This window comes from Chionomys nivalis, chromosome 16 (assembly GCF_950005125.1).
Source record: "Chionomys nivalis chromosome 16, mChiNiv1.1, whole genome shotgun sequence".
Classification (NCBI taxonomy): Eukaryota; Metazoa; Chordata; class Mammalia; order Rodentia; family Cricetidae; genus Chionomys; species Chionomys nivalis.
Genome location: NC_080101.1, coordinates 23,984,704 through 23,997,766, shown reverse-complemented (window position 1 = coordinate 23,997,766; position 13,063 = coordinate 23,984,704). Strand labels below are relative to the sequence as shown.

At 49.9% G+C, this 13,063-nt stretch overlaps 1 protein-coding gene across 1 annotated transcript in view; it reads right to left on the bottom strand.

Annotated features, from left to right (window-relative positions):
• Window positions 1-13,063, bottom strand: part of Gabbr2 (gamma-aminobutyric acid type B receptor subunit 2) — a 343,542-nt gene that overhangs the window by 220,522 nt on the left and 109,957 nt on the right. The window contains exon 2 of the mRNA XM_057790816.1: window positions 5,483-5,620. Coding sequence (XP_057646799.1) covers window positions 5,483-5,620 — 138 coding nt within the window. The remainder of the gene's footprint in view (window positions 1-5,482; window positions 5,621-13,063) is intronic.

Sequence of the window (13,063 nt, the reverse complement as noted above, 5' to 3'; positions counted from 1 at the left end):
AATCCTTTCACTTGGCAAGAGAGAAAGAAGCTCTCATTCACTCTTACTACACCTGCACGGAACGCGCGTCAGGCTTGCAATTCCCATTTTGCAGAAAGGGGAGTCTGAGAGATAAGATGGCGTTCTCTAGCAAGCCTCAGTGAGCCGAGGGGTGGAACTCTAATGGGGAGGAGATGGGTGAGGCCATGCTCCTTCCTACAAACCCAGTGGCGCCTAAGCCCCTCCCAGCCCTGCCATCCTGGAAACCCACCTCAAATCCTACAACCCACAGCTCAGTAGGAAGTGTTTGATTTCTCAGGCAACCTACAGTTTAATAAAATAATCATGCGAGAACATCAAATCAAATCACAAAATTTCTGTTCCTAGGAAGCAAAAGGCGCTCTGACTGGCAGTTCAGAGAGACACCGGAATTTGTCAGACAGCAAAGGACTAGATTTAGGTGTTTATGGAGATTTTTATTTTCTTCTTAATGTCAAAACCAAGCAAGATTTCCACTTTGGGGAAACAGAGTCCTGAATGTACTGGAACTTAGCTGGCATTGGGTCTGCAGAATCTGCCTTCTCCATTGGAATGGCCCCAGGACCTCCACCCACTCCAACCTCGCAAAGAGCTTATCCAAGGAGACAGCTCCTATGGCAGTCAGAGCTTTTCTGTTTAAGTTCCTCAGGACTGTGGCCAGGAGGCAAGGTGGGCTGCAAGGGCATCTTGGGGATGTTTGGAGACAGGCATCTAACAGTTAATAAGCTATCATGGAGCCTTTAAAAGGACAAGCTCCGTGGGATGCAGCTCTTAGGTATCTGGTGTTTGCCTTTCTCACGAGTCACCCTTTAGCCTGACAGGAGACTGACCTTATTTTCATCTTTACTGTGGTGGTGGTGGTATAAGCCGAAGCAGCCCTTGGCCTGCTCCTGAGAAGCAGAGAGAGCTGTCCTGAGCTGAGGCTGCATCCCCTGGCCTGCACCTGAGAAGCAGAGAGATCTGTCCTGAGCTGAGGCTGCATCCCCTGGCCTGCTCCTGAGAAGTGGGAAGATGTACCATGAAGGATGAACAGGCTCCTGCTGGGTAAAAGAACTGCAGAGGCTGAGGGAGCAGCATGGACTAAGGCCAGCAGCACGAAGAAGCAGAAGGCGGGTTGGGGAAATGTCTTTGCCACACCACATAGTGGGGCTTTGCCTTGGTGGCATGGGCCAATGTGCCCCAGCTGGTCTTTTACAATTGCCCTGTGACCTCCTCCCCACACCTGTGCAGCAGCGTTTACTAAGGATCCCTAGACACGGGCGGTCCTAGTGAGCACCTGGCCACCTAGTCTCCAAGGGCAGAGTGCATAGCAGTCACCTGAGCTGCTGGCACTGGGCTGGTCCAGGGTGATGGGTGGGTCACTGAGGGAGTGGATGAATCTTCTAACCTAGTCCTGCAGAGAGTTGAGTCCCACAGTTTTTTCCTTGAAGCAAGCTTATCCCCAGCCTCTCACAGGGGCTGCAAGCTGACAGTCTGATCTTTCTGCTCCAGGTTCAGTCTTCCCAGAGCAGACTTTGCTGACACCGCATGGCTCAGGGCACCTTCAGCTATGAGGGTGTGGTACAGTATTATACTCAAAGCACAACCTAACTGCTGTCTGTGCCTACTTAGCAAGGGACTGTCATGATTGGGCATATGGAGTGTTGACATTCCCTCCTAGGAGGAGGGGGTCAGGGGAGTCACTGGAGCCTCACCTGAGTATCCAACCCCTCCTCAGAGCCATTTATACGCGGGTCTGACCTAATTGCTGTGTCCTCATGGCTGAGAGATGGTGCTATCTATCATATATGAGCTGGAGAAGAGGTAACAAAAGGCTTCCGTCTATGTGGCTACAACAAAAGCCTCATCCATGCTGAGGGAAGGCCTTACAATGAGGCTGCTTTGGGGCCGGTAACTCCTCCCACACATGCTATGTAGATGGTCCAATAGACTCATGGTTCCCTCATGGGGTGAGCTGCAGTGGAACCGTACTTTAGTTGGTCACCAGAACTATAGGGAGAGTAGATGTTCACATGTCTCCCAGGGAAGGACTGCTAGCAACCCTATGACGTCACAACCACGGATTGCCTGCAGGTGCTGAAAACCTGATCCCCTCTGTCTTCTACAGTGCCTCCTTCCTCTCACACCTGTACCTCAGATCACCAGGCAATCTCCCAGATGCCCATGCAGCTCCAGTGACCTAAACCCTAGCCTTCTCCACAGTCCCAGCATGCTCCCTTCTTGATGTCCAGCTAGCTCCTTCCTGCTGGTACCCTAGTTGGTCCCACCCTTTGTGATGCCCAGATTAGAGCCCCGTATCATGTCCAGGACCTGCCTGGAGTGGAAGAGGAATTGAGTTACCCTTCCCTGGTCCTCACGTTGAGGTGTGGGAATTTAGGTTCCTAGTGACTGAGTGACTCAGGACAGGACAAACACAGTATGAGCTTCCCTCACGGCAGGCCTGAATCTAGAGACGCAGCGAAAGGCAAAAGTTAAAATTAGCCTGTTTCAGCACCAGCATGGATTTTCTCCCCAGTGATGTGCGAATCCCTATTTTTTGTGGCCCAAGAAACGGAGGCGGTTTATTCCCATTCCAGCGTTCCAGGTGGGTCTCTGACCAGCTTGTGTCCCACATCCTCAAGGGGCAGTCAGAGCTCCTTGTGCAGCCCACCCCCCAGAGCCCAGTCCTGAAATGACTCAAGGCATTCAAATTCTTCAGCAGCTGCAGGCCCACCCACCCTTTGCGGGTGAACTCAGCCTCCCGAGAGGGCAGAGGCAGCTTGGGAAAACCCATAGTTCAGATCCTGACAAATGGGCGTCCAGTTCCTGCGAGTGAAGGAGAGAGGAAGATTTCCAGGCTGGCAGGCCACTCCCACCAGGATCCAGCTCTGCCTTCCTTCCCACACTGAGACTCCACAAGGCAAGAGAAGAATGACTCCCTTGGGCTTAGTCTACCATTCTGCCTCCCAACTCACTGAAGCACGCAGATCTGTCCAGCACAGCCCACTTCCCTGTGTCTGGGCCCCTACACTTCTGCTTCCCACCAGAGCCCTTAAACCTGGTCCTTGAACCTGGAAAGTGGTAGGCTGCATTTGAGTGCCATTCAAGAAGCTGGTCACAGATGCACAGCAAATTTGAAAGAGGGAGGGGGAGACAGAGCTGGCAGGCTTGCATGCTCCATGTGGTCCTATAGCCACGGCCACAGTTACCATGGGCTCTCTATGGAGGCTTTGTGGTCTTCAGCCTAGCTGTCCTCTGCCCTTGGCTCCGTGTTTATGGAGCCTCCCACGATCAAGAGCAAAGTTCAGAAAAGGCAAGGGACTGGGCCAAGGTTTTCTAACAGCTGGGCACACCCTGGGGCTTAAAGGCAGGCTCTCACACACCCTGCCCTGTTCTAGCTCCCTGGATGCTATGAGGTTTGGTGCTTCTAGCCTCTGCTCCTGTTGCTCAGGCCCACACTTAGCCAAATGAAGGAGCATAGCTACCCAAGCCCACCCACATTCCCACCTCCTGATATTGTATTCCCCCAGCAGTGCTTGCCCCTGTATCACCATCTGCTGTCACGTTCTCCGGTCTCAGCAGTAACTCTGTCACCTGCCGGGAAAGCTCATGCGAGCCCGGCTCAGCGGGCCACCAGTACTGCACCACGCCTCTGCCGTGACTAGTACCTCATCTCTTCTCTCGAAAGCTTGGACTCTATCTAAAGTACCCAAGGCAGGCAGACCTCAGGGATTCAGGGAAGATTCCCGTTGGTGCTCTGTCACTGTCTTGACTGCTCAGCCCCAGCGCTGCAGCTCCTGAGCCCCGACTTCTGTCCCCAGACATGGAGACTCTTCTTCATTACTGGCTGCCTGTCTGTATTTGCCATCCCACTCAAGGACAGCGATGCGCTTCTCCCAGCAGCCTTTCCCTACCCTTCAGATCGCAAATTCAGTGTCACTGTCTCCCAGAGGCTTTTGCCGAGGGCCTACAGAGTCACTATTTAACCCCTGCTTATTTTGAGCACAGCTCTGTCTTCTTACAACAATCTCATTTCAATGGTCTGCCTAGTTGAATTTAAATTTGTCTCACAACTCATTAGCTGTGAGTCCTCAGGCAAGCTCTGGAGCCCCTGGGTGTCTCAGTTTTCTTATACATAAAATGGGGATGATAATAGATCAGCAATAAAGATACATTATGCACATTATGGCTCAGAACAGTGTCTGGTGCATGGCAGGCTGCAGGGACAACCCTTAGGATTACTGTTATTTCATTGCTTATTGCTTGGCCTCTTCTTAGTATATAAGCAACTCTGACATGATAAGGACCATTTCCACCCTTCAGTTTTCCATCCCAAGTGCCTACCGGAATTCCAGACAGAGAGGAAGTTGCCTCAAACATTTCTTGTTTGGTTGAAATGAAGGAAGATAGATGATAAGTGGATGGGTAGATGAATGGATAGATGGAGAGATGGGTAGATGGGTAGCTGGATGGATAATGGATAAATGATGGATGGATGGGTAAACAGATGATAGATGGATAGATGGAGAGATGGGTAGCTGGATGGATGATGGATAAATGATGGATGGATGGGTAAACAGATGATAGATAGATAGATGGAGAGATGGGTAGCTGGATGGATGATGGATAGATGGATTGATGGAGGCGTGAATAAATGATGGATGGACTGATAGAGAGATAAATAGATAATAGATAATAGATGGATGGATGGATGAGTGGATGGATGGATGGATGGATGGATGGATGGATGGACGAGTGGATGGATGGAACGCACATGGCTCTCCACCTCTCATCCTCATGGTCATATCTTTCTCTACTTTTTCTTTCCTTTTCCAAGTAACAGCTCTCACTGTTGAGCCTCATCTACAACCAACTATAGACCCACTAAAACATTCAATGGTGTAAAATTCAGCCGTTGTTAAAAAAAAGCCAATACCTGACCAGGAGCCCATGAATGGTTTAATGAAGAAAAGGGCAGTCTCGCTGGTCAAAAGAGAACTTCAGTGTCCGGTAAGGAAAAGCTAAGGGCATCTGACATATGGTACAGTGGATGGACTCGGAGGCAGCCCTGGGTTCATGTGGGGTTGTTGCTGTCTGGAGGATGGTAATGGTGCTACCTGAATGGGGGCGGGGCTGTCTGGGGGTGGTACTACCCCAGTGCTACCTGAGGTATGGAGCTGCCTAAGAGCAGCACTGTGGAGTAGGTGACAAGAGCAGAGAGAGGATTATCATCTGCATAGGCAGATTTAAAGAATTTTATGGACCCAAATGTCTGCCTAGGGAGTCAGCGGCACCGCTGCTTCAGACACACAGTTTAAGGACCCTTAGTATGTTCAATAGATGGACAGGCCAGGCAGGGGTTGGGAGTGAGGGCAATGGTGGTTGTGCAGCTTAGGAATCACATTATGCATGGCCCGTTCCTGCTAAGTCTTGCAGCCCACAAAGACAATTCCCCTGTGAGTAGGGTAGGGGGCTCCAGCCTTACCTGCACCAGATTCCAGCCTTGGAGGGACTCGGCGATGATAGACGTGACAGATGGACAGACGCCTCCAAACACCATCAAGTGGTTCGGCCCGTACTTTATTGCATCGTAGAAGGCTTTCAGGCCCTTTGCATTGTCACACTGGGGAGAAACAAAGAAAGAGCAAGGCCCAAATTAGACACAGGCTCTAAGCCAAAAGTCCCATAGGGGGGTCAGATAGTCAATCTGCCATCATGGGAAACTCTTAGGCCTCAGTTTGCCCAGGGTGGGCCATTCCATCCAGCCCCAAGCCCAGGCCCTGAGCTTAGGGAGGTGTTGGGTACCACATCCCAGATTTTCTCTAAGCTCCCTTAAAACCCAGCCCCTAGCCATCTCCTTTATACACAGAGGAAAACCACTCCCTCCACAGCGGCCTTTCCACATTTTAAAAGATGAGGCCACACTCTGGCTATTGTGAAAACAGCCAAGGACAAGTGTTGACAGGACGTGAAGAAACCGCAAGCTCCGTACACTAGAGGTGATGACATGAAACAGTTACACCGAGGAAAACAGTATGTCTACCCACAAGAGTCAAAGAAGAATTACCATATGACAATAACTCTATTTCTAGATGGGAACCCTAAAGCACTGAGAGGAAGGACTCAAAGATATCTGTACCCCGTGTTCAGAGCAGGACCAGTCCCACAACAGCCCAAAGTCCATCAACAAACACAGGAACACACAGACTGTGGTACGTGCCCCCCCCCCCGCCCCGTGGAATATCATTCAGCCTTAAAGAGGGAAGACATTCGGATGCACGATACAGCCAAATTAATGGCAAAATGCAGGAAAAGAAGATTCATCTGATGTGGCCACACTGGAAAGTAGGAGAAAGGGAGTCAGTGACCCCCCCTAGTTCATCTTTAGAGTCCTGAACTGAGACTGAAGGTTAACTAGGGCACTGGGGATGGGTGCATCTAAGCAGTCTGCTCATGGTGTGGTCCCACCCAACACCGATCTACAGTTGTCTGGGCTTCCATCTCACCCTGCAAGGTGGTCTAACAAGTTGCTAGAACTGTGACATCTCTTTTCTGAGACAAGCTCCTCTTCTAACTTCCAGCAAGCTCTCAATCTCTTCCTCCTCCTGGTGTGAGATTCCTGGGGGAGCCCCATTACTTTGGGCTCCATTATTTCAATAGTCTGATAGTCAGATTGAGGAACAAAAGTGTCTCTTTACCTTCATTTCTGACAGGCCGGTTACTGAATGATTCTACTCATTTGAAGTACCTTGAGTGGACAAATTCATAGAAGCAGGAACTACAATTGTGGTTTGGGGGTGGGGCAGGGCAGAGAGTCGGGAGAGGGGATCACTGCTCAATAGGCCCAGGGCTTGAGTGTGAGACTATGGCAAAGGTCTGGAGATGAATGCTGTGACAATATGAATGCACCGAATGTCACAAGACACTAGAACAATGTTCAAAACGGCAACTCGCTGTGGTGTACACTTGTCACACCGCGCAGGCGGGCGGGGGCGGGGGCTGGAGAGAAAAGATGCTGCGCATCTCGAGAGCAGAATTCAGCAGTGCAAACTTGCCGTTCAGTGCTCAGCCCAGAGCTGGTTGCTAAGGGCATGGCTCTGCTCAGGACTAGAAAGAAAACCTGACCAAGGACACATACCAGGGCACCCCAAGGAGGAAAAGACAAGAGGAAAAACCTGGCAGCCATCCTTAAGTCTTTTTATTCCCTTCAAGCTCTCCCTCTCAGCTAGTGGTCAGCTCCCCGTGAACAGAGGATGCCTCCCAGCCTGGAGCTCAGCAAAGGGCATCAACTCAGCTGCCTCACTGTGCTGAGAAACATGAATTCCTCCTTCTTACCCCACTGCCTTCCCTGCTCTTAGAGGTGAGAGGTCTACCAGGGTGCAAGTCTCAAAAGGAGAAGAACCCCTCTCCCCGTGACAATGGAGCCTATGCACACCGCTTAAGAGTACTGGCTGTTCTTCCAGAGGACCAGGGTTCAATTCCCAGCACCCACATGGCAGCTCACAGCTATCTGTAACTCTAGTATCAGAGGACCCAACACTCAACACTATCTTCTGGCTTCCACAGGCACATAGTGCTCAGATATACACGCAAACAAAATACCTATAAACATAAATTTTTTTTTTACGGATTAAAAAAAAGCTAGCACATTTATAGATTTAAAAAAATCTTTGAAAATCAGGGAATGGCACTAGCTGTTGGGACCTGTGAAGATCTGGGCCCCAGTCAACTGGCAGGCATCCATCCCTCCAGCCAGATGATCCTCCAGCAGGGCAGTTAGAAAACGCTCGGGTACTCGTGGAAAGAACCACAGAGCCACTTCTCTGTGCTATTCACAAGGCTGGGAGAATGTTCACAATGCTCGTCACAGTGAGAGCTCTGCTTCTCAGGATGCCATACTCCTCCCTCCCTGCTGCTCACCCAGCCAGGCCTCCCCAGCCTCCTCTAGATCCTTGAAATCAAAGGCATCTCTTTCCGGCCTCTAGGTTACTGCACCTGTCGCTTCCTTTGCCAGAAACACATTTCCAGCTGACCTCTCATCAATCGGACCTCCCGACCAATGGTACCCAACCCCCACCACCGTCTAAACAGTTATGTCCAACCAGTGACTCTGAGGCCCCACCCAGCCCATGATAGCTATGAATCAAATCCAACATCAAATCATAGGTTTACTTAAAATATTATGAGACTGCTTTGTGATTCTTGGGGTGGGGGGTTCTGCAGTGTGAACTTTTGGATGATACCATGTTGCTGTATCAAAGGTTGGCCTCTAACAGTCTCTCTCTATATATGTATATATATATATAATATATATACATATATATTATGGTTTTTCGATAATCATCCTATATTTTGTTTGTCTGTCTGGATGCTGACCAGAGGGCATGGGCTTCATCGTGGTCTGCTCAGAGCTTCAGTCTGGATTCCACGAGGACAGGGTAAGTGTGGGGAGCCCTGAACTGTCCCCACTGCTTTCTGCTTGCACACCTGTCTCCTTTGCCTTTTTTGCACTCTCAGGGATTGTACCCAGGGTTTTGCACACGCTATACCAGTGCTACACCACTGAACTACACCACGGCCCTCTTTAGGCTTCGCTCTGTGCCTGAGTCTCCCTAAATTGCCTGGGCTGGTCCTCCTGCTTCAGCCTCCTGAGAAGAGAAGTTGCTACGATGGGCCTGAACCACCACACCCACCCTGTCTCTCCATTGTCTGACCACTGTCCTTCGTCTCCTTTCTTCTCGCTTATTCCCATGGCTCCTGTAAGTGGTCATTGTAGGGGTAGAGCAGGTGTTAGCACGGAGGATAACCCTGTCCAGAAACTCTGGCCTCTGACCTCAGAGGCTGTGAGCTGGGCTGTGTGATGTCCACTTTGTGCGGTGGATAGCACTTAGGGGCAGATCAGTTCACAGGCTCAAGGAGAGCCACGGGGATGCTCTGAGAGAAGGCAGCGTATGGTGTAGGGTCAGAAAAAACACAAGAAGGGAATCAGGAAAGAGAAATAACCCAGCCCCATGCACGCATGTGCATATGCATGCATGCACACACACACTGACTGAAGAGGACTCGAGACCTGGAGAAGGGGGATGGAGGACCCTCACTGCCCCCTTGGGGAGTTTAGACTGTAACCTGTAGATAACTTAGAGAATTCAACTTTCACATCTTCATTTGATTTTGGAGCTGGAGATGCAACTCAGTTGGTAGAGTCCTTCCTTGCCTGACATACAAGAGGCCTTGGTTCAAGCCTTGCCACTGCATAACCGGCTAGGGTGCTGCTCCTCTGAAATCCTGAGCTTGGTTGGGGACTCACTACACAGTGAGTTTAAGGCCAGTCTGGGGTCCCAGACACCCTGGTATATAAACAAACAAACAATAAACAAGTGGATTAATCTGGGGGGGGCAATCAAGAAAGAAGAGGGGAGGGAGAGAAAGGGAAGAAGTTAGGCAATGATGGAGAGGAAATCTTCCCCTTTGTGTTTCTTGGGGTCCTGAGCTAACTAGCTGACTCCACTCGGCCGTTGAGGGCGCCCCACCCTCCGCAGAGCAGAAGTGTGTAGACACAGCCGCTCAGGGTTCATTTATCTGCCCTGATTTCCCGAGCTGTTTCTGGTTTGAATACATATCTGAAAGGGATTTTCTTGTGTTCTCATCTAATGACAATTACAGTGCAGAGCCCCGACATCTAGCGTCAGAGCTGCGTGAAAGCAATATTAAGGACAAAGAGCTTTTCATACTTGTTTGCTTAGCAACATCACCCATCTGCCCAAGACGCTGCATTAGCTACAGGGCTGGCTGCTCCCAGGCACACAGCTCCTGGCTTGGTCAGCTCACAAATTTCGGCGCATCTGACAACCCCTTATTGCAGCCGGAAGACTCTCCCAAGGTCACCGAGTGTGTGCCTGCCTCAATTTTCACCGGACTATGAAATGGCAGGTAGGGTTTTGGCTCCAAAGGCCTTCACTCTGGAGTGTTGCTACTCCCAGGAATATCATTTCCTGGCAGACGGGATTTTGCTCACGTAATTGAGGTACTAATTAGCTGACCTTAAATTAAGATCCACGTGAACTCACCGTCGTCCCACAAGCCCTTGACAGCAGAGATCTTTGGCTGAGAGCAACAGGGAAATTAGAGATTGGAAGCGTGGCAGCATCTTTGCGTCATTGCAGTTTAGAGGTGAAGAAGGGCCAGGTGTCAAGGAGAGGAGGGCTTGGTCCTGCAATGGCAAGAACCTCAGTCCCAGTTGGAAAGGTGGCTCAGCAGTTAAGAGAGTTTGCTGCTCTTGCAGAGGACCCAGGTTCGGTTCCTGACACTACATTGGTGGTTCATAGTGCCCTCTTCTGGCCTCCATAAACACAAGGCATGTGCACAGTGCACATACATACATACACATACATACGTACACATAGGAACTCATGCAGACACAGAAAATTTTAAAAAACATGTTTAATGATTTCAGATTCTGCCAGGAATTGAAGCTGGCATCGAAGCAGACCCTTCTTCAGTCATTGTATTCATATCCAGCCCTGCGTTTGGCACCTGAGTGGAGTCACAGTCACTGTGGAGGCAGCAAGACCACAAGTTCATAGCCTGTTTGGGCAACTTAGCCTGTCTCAAACTAGCCAAACAGATTGTAAATGACTGAGGATCTAGTCCAGGCATAGTGTGCTTTCTTAGCCTGTGCAAGGTCTTGAGTCCAACTCCTACTATAACCAAAAGAAATAAATATATAAAAATAAAGACTCAACCTGATGACGTCATAGAAAGCTCCAAGCACAGGACTCCACCAGCACAGATTTCTGAGCCAGGAGATGAATGAGGTTTGAACCACCATGGTCGTGGTGATCTGTTGCAGCCAGACAAGAAGCTAATGCCTTCAGGCAGAATGAGCAAAACATGATTGGTGTAGTGTGTTTCCTTCCATTTAAAGAACTGGTGCCATGTATATAGGCCAGGTCCTTCCTGGTCTACATGGTGCCAAAGCTGTTTTCTCTATAAAGTAACAGGTAGTGGGAGGTCTTGTTTTGAATGTGCTGATGTGGCAAAATAAAGATCCCTGTGCCCTCCTTAGCCTTTTGTCCCCAGTCCACTTCTTTATGTGTGAATCCAGGTGATGTAATGTACCCGCCCCCCTTGCACTGCTCCTGTTGCAGGGGAAACTGAGGACCGAAGAGGAGGGTCTCTCCTCCATCTCGCCAGGGTCAGGAGGGGACTTCTGATTCCCGATTTAGAGGTTTCTAATAATTAGTGAACTCAGCAAGTGAAGAGAAGGTTAAAACTAAGTGTTCAAAAAAGACCATTTCCCCCAGACAGTGCTGCAAGCCGGGACCTCCTCTGCATCAGAGCTCTTGGTCTAAGGCAGGAGAACTCGCCTACTGGAGACTAAGACCCTTCCTCCCGACAGGAGTCCTAAAAGCTACCCAAAGGAATCTTTGCCTCCTTCGCACCTCTTCCTCCACACCCTGTGTGCATAGTGTAATTTGTAATTTGTGTACATGCATTTGTATGCATGCCCGTGTGTGTGTGCACGCGTGCACGTGTGCATGTGTGCATGCATGCGAATACATGTGTGTGCACGTGTGCATGTGTGCATGCATGTGAATACACGTACGCATACAATGTGTGTGTGTCTGTGTGTGTGTCTCTCTCTCTGTGTCTGTGTGTAGGTTAGATATTAACATCTGTCTTTACTCTCTTTCTGTGCGAGTTAGTTTCTGTCAACTTGACATAAGCTAGAGATAGATATCTGGGAAGGGGCATGCTCAGTTGAGGAACTGCCTCCATCAGATTGGCTTTTAGGCACGTCTGCAGGGGCATTTTCCTGACTGCTTTTGACGAGGAGAGTCTGGTCCACTGTGGGCAGTGCCAACTCTGAGCAGGTGGTCCTGGGTTGTGTGAGGAATGTAGATGACTGTAAGCCTCAGAGCCAGCCAGTAAGCAGTATTCCTCCATAACTGCATCAGTTTCTGCCTCCCTTCTGAGAACGAGGGACTATAATGACCTGGAAGCCTTTCTCCACAAGCTGCTTTTGATCATGGTGTGTATCACAGAAGCAGGAAAATAGCTAGGATATACTCTAATTATGTTTTTAAATAGAGCCTCTCATTAAACCTGGAGCTAACAGTTAGCTAGTCTGGCCAGCCAGGGAGCTCCATAGATCCACCTGTCTCTGCCCAGCCCTCCCTCTCAGTACTACTGTCCCAGACACATGCCACTATGGCAGACTTCTGTGTGAGTGGGTGCTGGGGATCTGAACTCAGGCCTCAGGCATGCGTAACAGGTATTTTTCCGACTGAGCAACCTCCCAGCCTCTATTTTTCTCTTTGTTTTTTTTCTCTTGGGGTGGAGGGATATAGCATGTCATGGCACGTGGAGTCAGTGCTATTCACCCATCTTTATTTGGGTTCTGGGAATTAAACTCAGCTCTTCGGGCTTGGTGGCGAGCACTTTTACCTGTCAAGCCATCTTGTTGGCCTCCTTCTTTTTCCTTTCTTGAGTAAGTGTCTCACTACATAGCACAGGCTGGCATGGAATTCCAGATGTGTGCCAGGCTGACTTCACCTTGATTCTCCCACATGCGGAAATTACAGGCTCGTGCCCCCAGCCGCAGCTGCCTACTATCCTACTTTAAAGCTACTCTCCCTAATCTTAAGTTCTGATTCTGAATCTTCTTAGCTGACATTTAGGATCCCAAGAAGGTGGACTTTCCAGCTAACCACAGCTGGATCAGCTTGGGGCTTTGACCTTATCCCAGCAGGGACCTGGGCCCAGCAGAACTGCACTGATTTAGAAGCTGCTGTGGGCTCCCTCCTTTCCCTGCGGCCAGTATCTCCCCACGTTTGTTCCTCGTACAACAGAGCTGTCTTGGGGTAGAATGGGTTCTGAACTTCCTCTGCATTCTGAGATAGCATCCGAGTCTGTGCTACACATTGCCCGAGCTTCCAGAAACTCACGTGCTGAAAGCAATTGATGTTTGAAGCCGAGGAAAGAGAGAATCCCAGAGGCCCTTCCCAAAGTGTAGCTTTCCTGTGTGGCCTCAGGACTCTGTCGTGGACAAGGTGGCTGGTGTACA